We start from the raw sequence: 17,985 nt of genomic DNA, 5'->3' as shown, positions 1-17,985 counted from the left end.
AATGGCATCATTCGTGCGTGCAATAAGGGGATGACCCGTCTTTTTAGGGCATCCACATGACGAACGCATTCGCGATCAAACTCAATACTGCGCCAGTGTGGGCGGTTCCAGTTATTCGGACAAAAGGCTAATATGCCTCGTCGTTGAGTTAACCGAGCAGGCAAAAAATAACACAGCAGAATCCCGCTAAGGCGAACACGAAAGGACCATGATGATTTGCATTAAAGGAGCCATGAAGAGAAAACAAAAGTTTGTTTTATTCGAAAGATTAGGTGTTTCATAGTACCCCAAGCGCTTTCCCGGAAGCAAATGATGCTTTATTCACTGAGAAATAAGGCAATTTAAGCCAAAATTTTAAATCTCCCGCTAAAATTGCACATTTGGTGACGTGAGCAATGGTGTCACACGGGCCGGTCCATGAAACAGATACTTAGTATGTCGACTCCATATAGCACCCACACGCGGGAGTCGACCGAGACGGCGGCCATTTTAAAAATGCTAGTAAAACCTAGTGCACCCGCAGCCCTAGTCATGGAATCGCCTGATCCGGAGAACAAAACTCTCGCCGAGGAGCTCGGGCTTGCATTTAACAACCTCACACCACTTGAACGCTCAACGCTTCTAAGTGCACGAGCGGCAAGAGTTGTGGGATACGCGGTGGACGGAAAAGCGACCATTCCGCGATAGCCACAACAGACGAACGCCCTGCCGTCGGCACCGCTGCCTCGTCAGCGTCGTCGCCACGGGCCAATACAGACTGGTACGTATGTGCCGTATTTTTATTACGGTTAATAATAGTTCAACTTCAGTAGCAGTATCGCTTATGCCAGTTGGCCGGTGTCGTGTATGGAAAGCCGTTCGCGCGAGCTCTCTGCTTCGACCAGAAAGATACGAGCGTCAATGCGCGGTGTTTACGGCATTTTTCCTCCAAGGTCAGAGCGCCTCGAACCCGAAAATTCGTCTGCGCGACGGCGAGATGTCGAGCTCGGCCAGGCGGTTGTTTCGTACGCATTGGCGCACACGCTTGCGTGTTCGTTCGGAACTTCAACCGTTTACTCCACCGTTCTTTGTCATAAAAAGAATGTGCAGTATGTTTCACGGGCATTTAGCTCGCTATGCAAACTGTAAGCCCTGCCTAACATGCGTTTGCTTTTGCCGGCCTCCGCCAATCGCAGAGCTTAGCCCATGTGACGGCATAGGTTCTGTTGCGGGAAATGAGCTGGTGGGTCGCATGACCATTCCCGTTTTTCCTAATTATGTAGCTTATTTGAGCGAAGTTTGCGTTATAAGTGGTGTCGTTATGGTTCTAACGAGGCAATCTTTCGAATGAACCAAACTTGTGTTTTCTCTTCATGGCTCCTTTAAGCCATTTGTATTAAGCAAATTTGTGTAAGGCAATGCATTAAGCAATTCGCATTGAAGGGGCCAAAAAGACAAAATAAAAGTTTGTTTTATTCGAAAGGTTTCGTGTTCTATAGTGCCCCCCGCGCATGTTCGGAAGCAAACGGGGCTTTATTCATTGCGAAATTAATCAACTTAAGCTAAAATTTTGATTCCCGCGCCAAAACGTGTGTTTGAACGACGTTTGCAATGACATCACAAGAAAAGGTCTCTCAGCTAAACTTCGTGTGCAGTAGAGACTTGTGTACTGTTAGTAAACCTAGAAACGCCACCCCACCACGCCAAGCCGTTTTCTGTTCTGTAGAGCGCCGATCAGGCGAGAGAGAGGGCAGCAGACATCTTGCCGCAACCGGAACCTGATTTTTATTCTCTGCGCGTGGCTCGGACTGCTCACACAAGCACCCGCGGTAGATGATGATGATGATGGTGATGGAGCGTAGGCGATGGTGATGGGCGCTGCTGTGGTGATGATGATGATGATGCCGCTCTAGAGTTTGTTTGTGACCGTATTTAAACCTGGCTTGTTTTTGTTCCTAGAGAAAATAATCGTTTCGTGAAACATGGTGCTCGCTCGACAAATATGGTCACGTAAGACACCGTCGCTTGCGTCAATCGGCCAGTGTCATCCGAGACAATCCCATAGCCCCCCAGTGCTGTGCATCTAAACGGAGCATAGTGCGGGCAGTAGCAACAGCACTACGCATCGGTACCATGGAGTTAATACTACTGACTCCAGAGGAAAAGCTGGCCGGCGAGCCCGTGTATCGAAACCTTCTACGTTTTCGTATGCTTTCGTAACTTCCACTGTTTGTCCCACAATTCTTACTGCTTTAAAAAGAAGGTGCCTTAAATTTAAGCACAAACATCTCGTTCGGCAAGCTATTCGGCAAGTTCTGCCTATTTTGCGCTTGCTTTTCCCAGCTTCCGCCAATCGCAGAGCTGGCTGGTATGACATCATAGGTTCTGTTGGGGGAAATGAGCTTGTGGGTCACACGGCCATTCCCTTTTTTCCTAATTATACAGCTTATTTGAGCGAAATTTACGTTAAAAGTGGTGTCACTATGAATCTAACGAGGCAATCTTTCGAATGAACCAAACTTGTGTTTTGTGTTCATGGCCCCTTTAAGGAATTCGTATTAAGCGGCGGTTTTGTTACAGAGAGAAAGGTGTGTACGCCTTAACCGCGGAGTTCGCCTTAACCGAGTTCATCTTAACCCGATACTTCTGCAGTTCAAATGAAGCCTAAAAACGCGGCGCGACCTTTGTGAGGAAGCCCAAAACAAGAGGGAGTTTCGTAAATGGTCACAGTTATGAAAATTAATATAATGCTACAAAACGCTAACTCCAATTTCATTCCAAAGTACGGACCTAACTATAAATACTTTGTATCACGAAACATCTAAATCCAAGAACGAACGAACCTTTTCAATTTATATGGTAGTCTCTTGATAGTCTTCTAGTCTTCGCACTGTTGAATGCGTGATTCTCAGCAATATGTGATCCTGATCTTGCGTGATTGTCTTGCTTGTTGATTCCCAACGTAGGTTTTGTTTCACACTGTAACTAAATACAGTCACTGTCGCATGTGTTCCACTGCTTTGGAAAATCATCAACTTCCACTCAGACAGAACCGAGAATGTTTTTTCGAGTTGAAAAGCTGCAATATCCTTGCGGTCACTTGAAAGCCCCGCGGCAAGGAAAGCTAGCTCCTAAACTGACGACATAACGAACAGGCAGAATGAGGCTCAACATCGCGTTATCTGTGTTCTGTTTTGGTATCGCGGCGTCACGGCCTTCATCGCTGGACGTCGGCGTTGGGGATAGGCATGACTGACAATGGCAGAGCGAACTGGGCCGTTTCGTTGACACTGCTTTCAATAATTGCGTCCGTGAAATCTGACACTTCTGCCCGGATTATTTTTCGTGTTTTTGAGGACCAGCCTGGTAGTGATTGTCTCGAGCACTGTAATAACACGATTTCACAAAAAAGGTAAATGAGCCCCCCCCCCCCCCCCCTCCCCCAAGAGCGCGACAAGCTGGCTGAAAGAAATCTGAAAGATACTCGGTGAAAAAAGTTGCTCAAATGTGCTTATAATAAACGGAACTGGCAACCTCGCTTACTTGAACGTCCCTGGCGTCGACAACGGTTGTATAGTAAACGAAATCATGTACAATGGAGCTCGTCGTGCTGCGGAGTGCCTCCCGCTTCCAACAGACGTGAAGACACTGGTCACATCCAGCGAGTTAAAGCAAAATACGGCGAAATAATAGGCTAGTTAGCTAAGGCGGAGCTACTTAGGGTGAACATTATATTGATTATATCTTTCATTAACGTAGATAACTATGCTAAGTATCGACGTGAATAATGTGGATAACAAAGCGCAGTTGTGTAGACTTTAATATAACGTTTGAGAGTCTCGGGCATCCGGCTTTGAGCCTCACCGTGAAATACTCCGGAGCAGTTCCGTTGGAGCAGTAAATCTTTGGTGCCTACGCAAGGGTGCAGCCACAGCCGGGAAGGCCACTACGGAAATTTCCAGTGAGCAGGAGATACTGTGGGCGCTGTGAGCAGGCCTGTCAAGCAGTTTCATTTGCTCAAAGGTAGATATGAGGGAGAATTGCGGGGCTTCTGTACAGCAATCAATACAGTTGAAAACCTGCCGGATTCTTGAAGGTCACTAGACCAACGTCTTTCACCCCGACGATGTGTAATCTCGGAAGCGATGCTTGGCCGCAACTAGTTATTGCGTGGCAGAGGACAATAATATGATAACAAATTGGCTCTTGGAAGGCACCAAAGATAGCATAACTGAATTTCCAGGGATATTTTGCAGTACTCCCCCAATTTCACCCACTGCCCACCGTTGTGGAAATGGACTTGCCTAAAGCTTGCGATCTGACAACAGTGCCCTTTTAAATACCATCGATAACCTTGATCTGCGCAGAAGGTCGTCACCGTTGTGCACCCTCACCTTGCCAAGAGGCTGTTTGCCATCCGTTTTTACGGGCACAGATTCCGTGAATTCTCTTTCAACAAAGGTGCACATCAAAGGTCTCCATTCCCCACTACGTACAGAAGTCTCCAGGACTGACGTCCGCACTGTCACGTGTGCAGTGGCTATCCGCCCAATGAACACACATATTGGCGCTGTGTACGGGCCACCTCGTCTCCCACATTTCTTTCCAACAACCTTTTGCGTCTTAATATTGCCTACTCGTGGTCTAGCTGGGCCGCTGCCTTTGACAATCTTAGGCCACCTTGTGAACCCTGTTGGCTGCCCACATTGAAACTCTTTGTGCACCTCTGCCAAGCCCAACACCGTCGGAGGACCGTGGAACATCTACTTCCTCCGAGGACGCATAACTCCGTGGCTCTGACTTAAGCTGCTGAATAAAGTTTACTATCTCTCTCTCTTAGGGGTTGGCACTTGCTTTAGGTATATTCGACATCACATTCATGCATCTAGCATAGGAATGTCGCAAATTTTAGGTCTTGCAGCTTCTTTCCTACGCAATCGACGTCATGCAGTGGACCACAGGTCGGTGCGCAGCACAACAACCGTCGCGGGAATTTTTCCTCCGTTCTGTTTTAACCCCGTGCAGATGCGCCTGCCATGCCTGGGGGCAGACTGCTATGCACGGTAAACAACAAGACTGAGAAGCTCACGGGACTCCCCGATGACGGAGTATGCGACTTTCTCTTCTACGATTCGCTCTCGAAGGACGACACACTCGGCTTGCAGCAAATTCTGACGGAAAAACTCCAACCCATTATAGACTACGCCAAAGATGCTCAGGTCACGGAGGTCGGCTTGTCCTTAACGGGAGAGTAAGTAGCCTATTTTACGCTGCTGTGTTGTCGTGCGCTCCAAAATTTCAACTGCTTTACCTACGTACCAAATTATGCCCACAGTTAAGCATTTAAGGCGTGCCCCATTTTAAGGTAACGATAAATACAACATACAACTTTCTAGGGCTGTCACGCCGGAATAAGAACAAGGCTAAAGGAAAGTACCGAGAAAATTCCCCCGCATTTCCCCGAGGGGGAGAATGTGAAAGTGCGAATGCACGGTTGTCGGCCCGCTTGCGGCGCTTGCGCTCGACCCCCGCAGCCCACCGCCTCGCCGCCTTCTCTTCCATCTCTTCCATCGGGTTTGTAGTATCACGTGTACACCACGCAGTTATCAAGCCGCTATAACGCCGCTGAGTCGCCAACGCACGCCGCTGACGACGTAGTTTGAATGCGTTAAAGATATAAGGCGCGTTACTAACACTGATATCAGCGTCGCGTCCGTGGCTTAGTCGGTAGAGCGTCGCGCTGCGGCCGCAAAGTCCTCGGATCGAAACCTGGCGCCGGATGCTGTTTTTTTTTATATAGAGAGGAGGACTGCGGACGCCGCCGCCGCCGCCGGCGGTGGATGGTTTGGGGTCGCTTATAAAGTGCATTCGCACTTAAAAAATTCAAGGAAATAAAGTTCGCCTTGCGAAAGTGGATGATCAGGGGAACTGTAAAGTCGTTTTCACTGAGAACTAACGGTCAGAATGGCTCTGTTGTCACACTGATATGCGCTACCCGGCAAACTCGCAACTGCAAACACTATCTCAGATGGCGCGGAATCAATACGCCCGTTGATTTTTCGGTTGGGCCTGGTCGGTGTGGCATCGCAAGCCAAACGCATTCATCACAAAATGCGTAAACCACTCCCTTTTCGGTCCCGGCACGTCCGCATTGACATCACCGACCGTGATCGCAGCGTTAACCACGGCCTGAGGACAGTAGGAGAAAGCCTAGGCACTTCGTAACGGTTTTAATGCGAAAGCAATATTGTTCGGCAGGCTTCGCTTCTGGACGGCGTTCCCGGAGGCTTCGCCCTCTTGCCGCTTTAGACGATTTGCTTCGCGATGTGCTTCCACCTTACGATTTGTAATGCCTTCAATCTGTCCCGTATACGCGACTTGCCGCGACCCGTTCCCTTACGCTTCGGCCGGGTTAAAACGCGTGTTGTGGAACCCCTTGAGCTTCCAAGACACCTGAAGAATCGGGAGTTTTAGCCGACTTTAACGAAGGCAATCAGACAACCAAACAAGGGCACACATGTAGGCGCCCCGGTTTGTGGAATGCCTCGCGCACCAGGAAAAGTGGACAGAGTTGGCTCTGTCGCAATGCTTTCTTGAAAATACGTGGGAATCTAGCCTAATTCCGCACCGATGTCAAAATGCTGTTGTTCCGGTTACGGGTGGTGGCCCCTTCGTCACATGGTGTTTCGTCGTGGGCCGGTTAGTAATAGGCCGTTGGGTCAGATAGGATTACTCGTCATAGGCCAGCTTGTCAGTGAGGAAAGTTAGTCACAGGGGCGGAAAAACGAAAGTTGCTGTGCTTTTTAGAAGCGTATGAGAAGTGAAGAGAGGCAGTAGGCCTTGTATATGCTGCTCAATCGTTGCTGCCTAAGCAAGCAGATCATTCGTAACTCTTTTCATAGAAAGACCTCTTTCATTGCCTTTCACCAGAGTACAGGAATATCCATCGAACAGAAGCATCGCAGCTTATGTCCGGTGCCCATTACTTGCCCGTCGAAATGGAGAAAAAAAATTATGCGCTTGCATAACTGACTGTAATGAAAATGAAGAGAACATTTGTCTGTAATCGCGTCACTCTCATTTCTGAAACCTTTCTGAGAAGCAGTGAGTGCTAGAAAGTTTCACATATGTATTTCCGTCCTAGTGTTGCGTTCAAGGAAACGTTCAAAGACGCACAAAACAGTCGTAACTTCGAAACCGTGGGCGCGGGTATCTCGTGGCCAATCTTACAGGATGTTTTCGTCATTCTGCTACATGCCAGCCTGACTTTTCTGTCGACTCATTATCCTAGTATCTTTATTAAAGGTTTGAACAACATTATCCTAATTGTAAACTCCAATGGGCATTCGTTGCTGAAGTGCCCCGGATGTGCAGCCGAAATGAGACAAAAAACCTGTTAGGCTGAAACCACGTGGTTCTCACAATCTTTAATGAGTAGTGTGTAGTTGTCAAAAGGGTAGTATACTATATTTTCCTTCCTCGTATGGGGATAAAGGTCACACAAAGCTGTCACAACAATTAAGAGGGAGGTGTAGGTTCTTCATGGCCCTGCATTCCAGGACGTCTCCTGTGTTGTGCTTCCTGCCTGCTTCGCCTCGCTTTTTTCAGTTGTTAAAACTCTGTCTATGTCGCTGAGGCCCATATGTGCTTCAAAAAAAAAAAAAAAAAAAAAAGACGTGTGGATTTCATTGGTCTCACCTGGGACAACCTTTTACATTTGTCAAACCGGCCTATGAAGAATGTTCCCCTGCTATGACCCGACCTTATAGCACGCGGCCTATGAAGCAACACTTGTGCCGATTGGGCCGTGCCCCTCCTTTTACAGCGAAAGTGTATACCCCCATGAAAATGGAAAGAGCATTTCTAGAAAGAAATCATTAACAGCTGAATTTCGGAGTAGATTTGTAGATTATGCCAGGAATCTACAGCTTCTGACTAGAAAAATTCTTAGTCTAGGTAGAGACGATTATTTCCAGCTTGCAGGTATTTTTTCTTCCAGCCGGACTGACAAATGCTAGCCGAAAGTAACGCTGCCAGCCGGAAAAATCTCAATCCAGCTAGAAATAAGCTAGAAACAATTTCTAGCTCGAACTTTTGCCTATTTCTAGCTCTATTTCTAGCTAGAAATATTTCTAGCTTGAAGAAATGTCTGGTTCAATACTCCAGCGAGAAAATATATTATTTTCACCTGGGTATGCATTGATTTACATGCATCGTCTGCGTGGAGAAATTGACGAAGAACGGAACTTTTTCGCACCCAAGAGCGAGCGTCTGGCGGTTTCTTCTTGATGGTCTCCTGGAGCGACGTTGTGGCAGGGGTTTTCAGTGCAAAGCACGTTGTGGGCTCGCCTTGTCGTTGTAGCTCGCTCGCTGGACCCGAGTAGAGGCCACGGCGTTCCGTCGTAGCGGCTGTCGACGCGGCGTCCCACACAGGCTTCGAAAGCCAAGCGGTTTAAGCGCTCGGAACTCGTGAACCGCTGGCGCTTGTCATACATCTCACCATTGTTTAGCACGAAGAAAACTGCAGGTACATTTGAGGTAAAGTATAACTAACCGGCAGCGGCCGCGTTCATTTGGTTAGGAAAGCCCATTGGGTTAGTTAAAAAAAAAAAAAAAAAAAGGTGGTGCAATGCCGGCACGTCGGGGAGGAAAAGAAAGAACAAAAAATTCACAGCATATCCACGGGGTGAATGATGATGAGTGGGCGAAGCTCCTGAGGGGAAATCATCGGTAAAACCATGACTCTTCAGTGAAAGTTCGCCCACTACATCTGTGTCCGAACGTAACGTCTAGAAAGTCTCGCTTAAACCGCGCGTCGGCACCTTGCGGCTGAGCTCACCTGATGCGTTTTGCAGACGCCTCACGAGCTCTCACTGCATCGGGGTCTGCCTGCCGATACGCGCGCTTTCTCGCCGCTTCCCGTTCTCTGACGTTTTGGAGATCCTCTTCGCGCCGCAGCCGTGCCGCTTCGCGTACGGCAGGGTCCTCGCGCCGTTGCCGTGACGCTTGGGCCTCTCGTTCTCGAACGCTGGGATCTTGGCGGCGTCGTAGCGCAGCCAGACGACACGCTTCGGCCTCCCGCTCTCGTACGGCAGGATCTTGGCGGCGGCGTCGCGCAGCTTCACGGAGCGCTTCTGCCTCGCGGGCTCGCACATCTGCAGCCTTATCCATCGGGCGACTCCGAGCGCGCGCCAACAGCAAACGGATTTTATTACAACGCCCCCCGCCATCTAGTAAACTATCCAAGAACTAAACTAGAGGTAGCCACGCCATCTAGTAAACAATCCAAGCGCATCTTTTCATCATATACAAGTACCGCCATCTAGTAAACAATCCAAGAACTACACTAGAGGTAGCCACGCCATCTAGTAAACAATCCAAGAACTAAACTAGAGGTGACTACATACATACGTCGAGGATGGACAGACCCACGCCCTAAGGAGCTTCGCCCCTAAAAGAACAGAACTCCTGCTTGCGCAGTTTCAGGTAGGGGGCGTGCGAGCACTGCGGAGGCGGGAAATTTTGAATGGCATTGGGTGGTAGCAGTGAGGGGTTAACGGCGCTACAGCCCATTATGGCGAATCACTGCTCTGCACTTCCAACAGCTCATCGAGTGGAAAGGCTTTAATTTTTTCAAGTGAAGTGCACTTTAGGGGCTACCCTTGTCGTCGCAGTTCACTCGCTGGACCCAAGTAGAGCACCACGGCGTAACGTCGTAGCGGCCATCGTCGCGGCATCCCGCAGAGGCTTCGGAAACCAGCGCCATTCCAAATGCTAGGGGTGGAGGAGAATTTAACACCCGCGCCGTCTTGGTTGTCTGCCAGTGTAGGGTCGCCTGGCAGTCTTGGTGCCATAGGTAGCCTCAGAGGTTTTAACGCTGGCCGACCGCTCCCGACGTGTCGCAGACACTCGAGTCACGGCCCGGGGGTTAAAAAAGTTCTCCTTCACCCCGAGCAGTCGGAGTGGCGCTGGCTAGCTCCCCCACGCACAGGAAAAAAATTACCTTGAGATAAATAGCCAAGTAAGTGGAGGGAAAAATAGCCCCGCCGGTAGCGTAGTGGCCGTCGCAACAGACGCGTATTCTGGATGTCGTGGGTTCGGATCTCACCCGGCGGGCATTTTTTCTCACCTTTCTTTCTTTCTTTCTTTCTTTAAAAAAAATATCTGACCTACCATATTGTCCCCTTTGGTTTCCTTGGCTTTTCTGACTGCTTACTCTTATTTCTGTCTTCCTTCACCGAGCCCCTCATTTCCCATTCTAATTCGCTATATGCATCGAACTAGATCCCACCCGGCGGGCATTTTTTCTCCACGTTCTTTCTGTCTTTCCAAATTTTTTATCTGTTTCAATGGCCTACCACATTCTCCCCTTTACTTTCAGAGGTTTTCTTGGCTGCCAGCCCTTAGTTCTGTCCTATTTCAACGAGCCCCTCATTTCCTATTCTTATTCGCTACATGCATAGCGAGGGCCTCTGTTCTGGCAGTCTTAGGGCCATAGGAAGCTTAAGAGGGTTTAACACTGGTCGACCACTATCGACATGTCGTAGACACTCGAGTCACGGCCCGGGGGTTAAAAAGAAGGGCCCCTTCACCCCGAGTAGACCGAGTGGCGCTGGCTACCAGACCCAAGCGCAGGAAACAAAAATACCTTAACATAAATACCCCAGAAATTGAAAGGGAAAATAGCCCCGCAGGTAGCGTGGCGGTCATCGCACCAGACAAGCATTCTGGAGGTCATGGGTTCGGATCCCACCCGGCGGGCATTTTTGCTCCACTTTCTTTCTGTCTTTCCAAATTCTTTATCTGTTTCAAAGACCTACCACATTCTCCCCTTTGCTTTTGTTCTCTCTCTCTCTCTCTCTCTCTCTCTCTATATATATATATATATATATATATATATATATATATATATATATATATAGAAAAGACGACAATATCATCAAGGTAACAGAGGCAGGTTTTCCACTTAAGGCCGCGCAAAATATTGTCCATCATGCGTTCAAACGTTGCAGGCGCGTTGCAAAGGCCAAAAGGCATGACGGTAAACTCGTACAAGCCATTTGGTGTTACAAAGGCCGTTTTCTCCCGATCAGCATCCGCCATGGGGACCTGCCAGTAGCCAGACCTTAAATCAAGGGAAGAAAAGAACTCGGCTCCTTGCAAAGTGTCGAGGGCGTCGTCGATTCTGGGGAGAGGGTAGACATCCTTGCGTGTTATTTTGTTGAGTCGGCGATAATCAACACAGAAGCGAATGGATCCGTCCTTCTTTGTGACGAGAACAACCGGTGACGCCCACGGGCTGTTCGAAGGCTGTATGACGCCACGTTCAAGCATGTCGTCCACATGACTGTCAATAACGCCACGTTCTTTGGCTGACACACGATACGGCCGTTGTCGTAATGGCGGGTGAGTTCCTGTGTCGATGTGGTGAGTAACTGTAGATGAGCGTCCCAAGGAGGATGTCTGGCAGTCGAAAGACGAGAGGAACTCTTGAAGCATGGCGAGAAGTCGGTTTCGTTCCGGCGCAGGAAGACTCTCGTCGATTGAGCGAAGGAAAACCGAGGTATCCGGGGCTGAAGCGGAGGGGTCGAGGAGAGCAAGTGAAGCGTCCGATGAGTTATCGGGAACGTCGGTGACGAGGAGGGTGTCAATCTCTTCTATACGACCCAGGCACTCACCACGAAACAGTGTAGCTGGAGAGGAATAGGGGTTGCAAATAAACATGGAGCTGAACCCATGCTGCATTTCTAAAACTGCGAACGGCAGCGGGAAGCATTGTCGGAGGCAAAACAGCTCGGAAGGGCTGAGCAGCACTGTGGCGTCCGGAACTGAGTCGCACAGAACGGGTACAAGTACGGCAGAGCTAGGAGGAACGTCGGTGTCTTCGGCGACAACTAGGCGAAAAGAGGCAGGGTGTTCGTCCGATGAGGCGTCTTGAACTGAAAGTAACTCCAGCTGAGCACGGGCGCAATCGATGACGGCGTGGTGGGTCGACAGAAAATCCCAACCGAGAATGACGTCGTGGGAGCACGAAGTGAGCACGATAAACTCAATGGGGTAAGTGATGTGTTCAATGGTGACCCGTGCTGTGCACGCAGCAACAGGCCGGATGTGTTGTGCGCTGGCGGTGCGGAGTGTGAGGTCGGACACTGGCGTCGTCACTTTGCGTAATTTGCGGCAGATCGTTTCGCTGATTACTGACACGGCAGCACCAGTATCGACAAGGGCGATTACGGCGAGTCCTTCAACAATAACATTAATGGCATTATGGGGTGAAAATCGAGGACTTAAGGTTTTCGACGTGGACGCAGCTCTTGCCTCAGGAACTGCGGCGAGTAGTTTTCCTTCTGTGTTGGCTCAATGCGGGGACGCATTGGCGAGATAGATCGGCGACGCGGCGAGGACGACCTGCGGCTGTTGAATGTCGGTCGGGCGGCAGGAGGCGAGTTCGACGGCGGCAAGGGGGACTGCTGATGAAGTGGCGGCTCATACATGACGTAGGGCGGCGAATGAAACGACTGATCGTATGAGACGGCTTGGCGGCGACAGTAACGGGCGACATGGCCGGCGACACGACACACGAAGCAGATAGGGCGGTTATCAGGCGTTCGCCACACGTTGGGCGCATGAGGTGCTGGTCGGGGCGGCGACACTGACGGAAGCTGCGGCGATCGTGGGGCGCAAAGCGGTGCCTGCTGGCGAGGTCGTAACAATGCTGCTGTGTAGGTTAGCGGCGACGATATGGGAGCAGCCACAGGCCCGGATGGGCAGGCCGAAGGGAGAGCATCGGCGACTTGTTCCCGTATCGCTTGCTGAAGTGTTGAAGACAATGGGGGCGCTGACACCGTAGCGGGTGCACACGATAGAAGAGATAGTTGACGCGCGATTTCTTGGCGAATAAAATCTTGAATGCGGGGCATCAGGGAAGACTCCTCGCTGCCGACGACCAATCCCGAAAGGGGCTCTGCCGGCCGTGACGCTGAGCGCCGCGTGAGAAGCCGCTGCTTGCGGAGCTCGTCGAAGCTCTGACACCAGTTGATGACGTCCCCGACAGTCTGTGGATCCTTACTCAGCAACATCTGAAAAGCGTCGTCGTCTATCCCCTTAAGGAGATGCTTGATCTTGTCAGCCTCGCTCATAGAAGGGTCGGCCCGCTTGCACAGGCCGATAACGTCTTCTATGTAACTCGTGAATGTTTCGCCTTTGTTCTGCGCCCGCTCTCGCAAAAGTTGTTCGGCGAGAAGTTTCCGCACGGCTGGGCGGCCAAACACTTTCAGAAAATCGGTCTTGAAAGCTGACCAAGACTGCAAGTCGGCTCCGTGGTTCAGGTACCACGTCTCAGCGAGTCGCTTGAGGGAGAATGGGACATTGTTGAGCTTCATCCGGTCATCCCATCTGTTATGTGCGCTCACCCTTTCATACGATGACAGCCAATCCTCGACGTCCTGGTCGTCATCGCCATAAAACATGGGTGGGTCTCGCTCGCGGATTGCACCGGAACAGACGATCGGGGGTTGCGAGGGAGACGTCATTTCCCGAAGGTCGTCAGTGGACAGGACACGACGGAGACTTCTGCTTCGTAACTCCAGGCTGCGGTGAGGACGGGAACCCGCACACTCCACCAATTGAAGAGGTGTTTATTGGCAGGGAATGGTAGCGTTCCAGGTGACGGTGTTCAGGTAGGCACTGAGACTAGCCGGAGCGATGATCACGTTGCAGCGAGCAGCGAGCGATCACGTTGCACCGCCGACAGTGCCTTTTTGTCATCCATAGACGGAATTCTGTCCTCTCTGTCACTTGACGACATGCCTCGCGAGCAGCGCAAGGATCCCTGGATCACTTCTCTTTTAGGTTCGCTGGGTTCGCTGCCGGTTCTCTTGTGTGGCTGTGGATACCCTCGACTGTTCCTGGTCTTGCTCAGAAGTTGCTGTCCAAATATCATGGTCCTTACCGTGTAATCGAGCGCGCATCCCCAGTGAACTACGTAGTTGAGCCGCTCACGTTGTCTCCGGACCTTCGTTGTCGCGGTCGCGAAACTGTGCACGTTGACCGTCTCAAGGCTTACCACGAACCGATGGTTTTATCTTGTCCTTAGGTCGCCAGGATGGCTTCTTATGTCCGCGGGGGGTAATTGTAGTGCCAAAGATTTGCCCACTTAGAGTATGCTATCAGGCACTGCGAAGGACGCACTATGCCCCGTGTGGGTATGCTCTGATACGGTGGCCATGGGCCATAATGGGTACGTAGTGAATGGGGACTGTGAAGACGACGAGGAGGTAGCACCGGCCTCGGAGAGAACGCGCCACGATATCTGATAGCTCGCTGCAACGTGATCATCGCTCCGGCTAGTCTCAGTGCCTACCTGAACACCGTCACCTGGAACGCTACCATTCCCTGCCAATAAACACCTCTTCAATATATATATATATATATATATATATATATATATATATATATATATATATATATATATATATATATACTTGATTCTAAGCCCCCCCCCCTTTTTCCACGCTCGCGATGACCAAATTATGGGGGGGGGGTGCTTAGATTCGAAAACAATTAACTTACTCCCCCCCCCCCCTCCCCCCTTTCTTCCACTCTGTTTCACGGCCTTATCTTGACAAAACGGACGCAAGGGGCAATGTTTTATTTCGCGAATATTCAAAAGAAAAATAGTATACTTTCAGTGAACCCACCACTTGCATCTGATACTGTTTCACCCTCACTACCATTCGAGTTTGTCGTGCCGCTTGGGACGCAGCTTTGAGTATACACCAGCAGGTCGTTCTTTGTTTTGTTGAAGTGGTTTTGTAATTGAAAACTTCATAAATTATTTGCCCACGGACTTCACTAGGGCCCACTTCTGCGCGTCTGAAATCCACCTTGTAATGGCTGCTTAAAAAAGAGGGTGCTTATACTCGCACGCAAAATTTCTTCCAATATTTATTTCCGAAACTACGGAAGGGTGTGTAGAATAGAGCGGGGGGCGGGGGAGGGGGTGCTTAGAACCGCAAAAACACGGTATGTTGGTGTATGTGTTCTGTGTCTGTGTGTGTGCGCGCGCTACCGTGATATAGTACTTGCACGGCTTTGCTAACAGTTCTCATCCCCCACAACTGCAGGGACGAGACGTTACACACGTCTTTAACATCCCAGTTTATCCAGGACAACTTCCGGGCTCTGTGGAGAGAAAAAGTGTACCACTTCGGCATGCTGAATCTTCACGACTCACATGCGAACTCGGACAATATAAAGCGTTGCCTCGCAAGCCTTATGGTAAGAGGCAATAAAGCGGCGCCTTAGACACATATCTGCGACAATTAAGTGCTGTAGCGTTCGCAAAAGGCGAACTAAAATTATTAATCCAGCACGTGCTTCGTCTCATCTTGCAGCGCTCCCCCTTCACCTTGTTCAGTCGACGGCCTTGCGTCTTTCCAATTTTGGCGGAAATAACTCCACGCAGCCCATTATGGCTACCAGCGCTAAATTATTCCTCTTTACCGTCATCCCAACTGTTGTTTGGTTTAAGCTCTTAGCCGTCTGTATCAGGCGTGTTCTGGGTCTGGCTTTCCGGGTATACATGTCATGGACGACTGACACTGTGTATTTATTTGCAGGTCATCTACAAGGCCACCAGAAAATATTTCCGCAACCGCCGTACAATTTACACTGTACTTGGCATGGCACCCGAATTCCCCCTGCACAGCCATATCACCGATGCTTTGTAAGTATACGTTCCTCCTCTCCAGCATCAATGACGTCATTTCCGCCCACTGCGTATCAGCATGAGCTGCATCCGCAGCCTCATTCTGCCTGCAAGCTTGCACAAGGCAGAGGGAACTGAATGGGAGTTTAAGGCGCCGAAGCTGCAGTGGGGTGTGAGGCACTCCATAGTGAAGTGCTCCCTAATAGTTTTGCACAACTGGAGTTTCATTTATGGCACCACAATCTGAGCCCCACGTCGTTGTCGTTTGCCTCCTTCGCGATAAACGTGTTTATTCAGCATACAATACCCCCTCGTTATAAACCAAGTCTCCTTATTCGAAATCTTGATTCGTGATTTTGATGATGATGATTTTATTGTTTAACGCGGCGACGCAACGCAGGCGGTGAGGCGCGCCGTAGTGGAGGGCTCCGGATTAATTTTGAACACCTGGGGATCTTTAACGTGCGCCGAAATCTCGTACACACGGGCGTTTTTGCTTTTCGCCTCCATCAGAAAAGCGGCCGCCGCGGCCGGGAATCGAGCCCGCGACCTCGTGCTCAGCAGCGCAACGCCTTAGCCACTGAGCCACCGCGGCGGGTTAAAATCTTGATTCGTTGGAGGTGGTTTAGGATGGCTACTGCTACGCGTACAGAACAAATTATCTTCCTTTTTAACAAAATACTGCTTATAATGAAGTCAGTGTTTTTTCAAGGATTTAGTTATAACGGGACTTGTTGTAACTTGAATCAACCTAAAAGATATTGCAGCGGGTGTCGGGATTGTCTAGTTTTGCGGAGGTTCTTGGAATTACAATGTCCTTGTCAGCATTTTCTACCTTTCAAAAAATTGTGGTTCTTTCACGGGGTGACTTGGGTGCGCATGCTGGTGTTTGAGCCCAGGTGGACAGGGAGTGTCCTAGTGTACAAATTACATTGCGATAACGATGGCGATGAAAGTGGCAATCGGCTAGATCATTTCCCGAATGGGGCGGCTTCGAATCACGTTTCACGCAATGTGATAAGAAGCACTGTATTACACTAGCCATGCATGTGTTGTGAAGCACGATATTGCCTATAACAGCCCGTGCATACTGCATCAGAAGTAGGAGGGGTAGTATAATAGGATAAACTTATAAACGTGGGTTCTTTGAAACCAATTAGGAAAAGCTTATAATAAAATAATAGGTCTTATTAAAAGAACCACTATATTTGAACATTTAAAGCGGCTATGCAGGCAAAAAACAAGTTTGTTTTATTCTATTTGAAAGATTTCGTGTTTTATGTGCCCTGCAGCGCTTGTCCGGCAGCAAACGATGCCGTATACACTAAGAAATTAACCAGGTTAGGTTAAAATTTTGATTCTCCCGCTAAATCGTGCGTTTCGTGACGTCTGTCATGAAGTCACAGGGGCGGGTATTCAAACGAACTTCCAGTGCGTCATTATGCTCTGCAGCCTTGCTAACCGTCAGCTCCCTTAAATGGCGCTACCATACGGAGCCACGGACCGTTGTCCGCGGTTACTGTATTTTAAATGCAGAGCATTTCAGTAACTCACGATGTCACCCGCGTTGACGTCCGTAGTCGTAGTCCGCACCTCTCCCCCTACACTATATATAAAAAAAAATGCTATCCGGCGCCTGGTTTCGATGCCTCGACCCTGCGGGCGGAACGCAATGTACATGGTGCTCTACCCACTGCGCCACAAAGCCGACACAGACTGGGAGGCTACGAACGCGCCTTATATTCTTGACTCATTCAAACTACGTCAAGAAGCTGCTGATACAACGCATTCACTACCACCACTCCCCAAACACTAAACGTTAACGCAATACACCCAACCCCTATGCGACGCATTTACTCGAGTCCCCCTCGCGGGGAGATGGGCCCAATTTTTTGGCCGTATTTGCATCTGGCTTGTTTTTCTTAGGGCAGAAAGCCATCGTTTCGTGATACACGCGGTATGTACGACGAACGTCGCGTACGTCAATCTGCCAGTGTCATGTAAAGCAACTTCAATGCGGCGTACTGCTGTGCAGCTAAAACAAGCGTAGCGCGCCAAGTACCAACAGCAGTGCGCATTGGTACTTCTATGTTTACGTGTATTTTCGTAACTTTTATTGTTCGTCCCACCATCCCACGGCTGTAAAATGAATATGCATTACATTTAGGCTCAAATAGATCCTTCGGCAAGCTTGTAACTCCTGCCTAAGTTCCGTTTGCTGGCCTCATCCAATCGCACAGCTGGGCATATGTGATCAAAGGTTCTGTTGCGGGAAACGAGCTAGAGGTCGCATATCC

General features: G+C 49.7%; 1 protein-coding gene across 1 annotated transcript in view; it reads left to right on the top strand.

The window, feature by feature from the left end:
- The first annotated feature begins 15,112 nt into the window (after nucleotides 1-15,112).
- Nucleotides 15,113-17,985, top strand: part of LOC144166755 (uncharacterized) — a 62,467-nt gene continuing 59,594 nt past the window's right edge. The window contains exons 1-2 of the mRNA XM_077696245.1: nucleotides 15,113-15,258; nucleotides 15,600-15,706. Of these exons, the coding sequence (XP_077552371.1) occupies nucleotides 15,193-15,258; nucleotides 15,600-15,706 (173 nt within the window). The 5' untranslated portion in view covers nucleotides 15,113-15,192. The remainder of the gene's footprint in view (nucleotides 15,259-15,599; nucleotides 15,707-17,985) is intronic.

Source organism: Haemaphysalis longicornis, unplaced genomic scaffold (assembly GCF_048455015.1).
Source record: "Haemaphysalis longicornis isolate Haplotype H1 unplaced genomic scaffold, Haemaphysalis longicornis Haplotype H1 scaffold_19, whole genome shotgun sequence".
Taxonomy (NCBI): Eukaryota; Metazoa; Arthropoda; class Arachnida; order Ixodida; family Ixodidae; genus Haemaphysalis; species Haemaphysalis longicornis.
The sequence above is the reverse complement of the archived record's forward strand: the minus strand, read 5'-3'. Positions and strand labels throughout refer to the sequence as shown.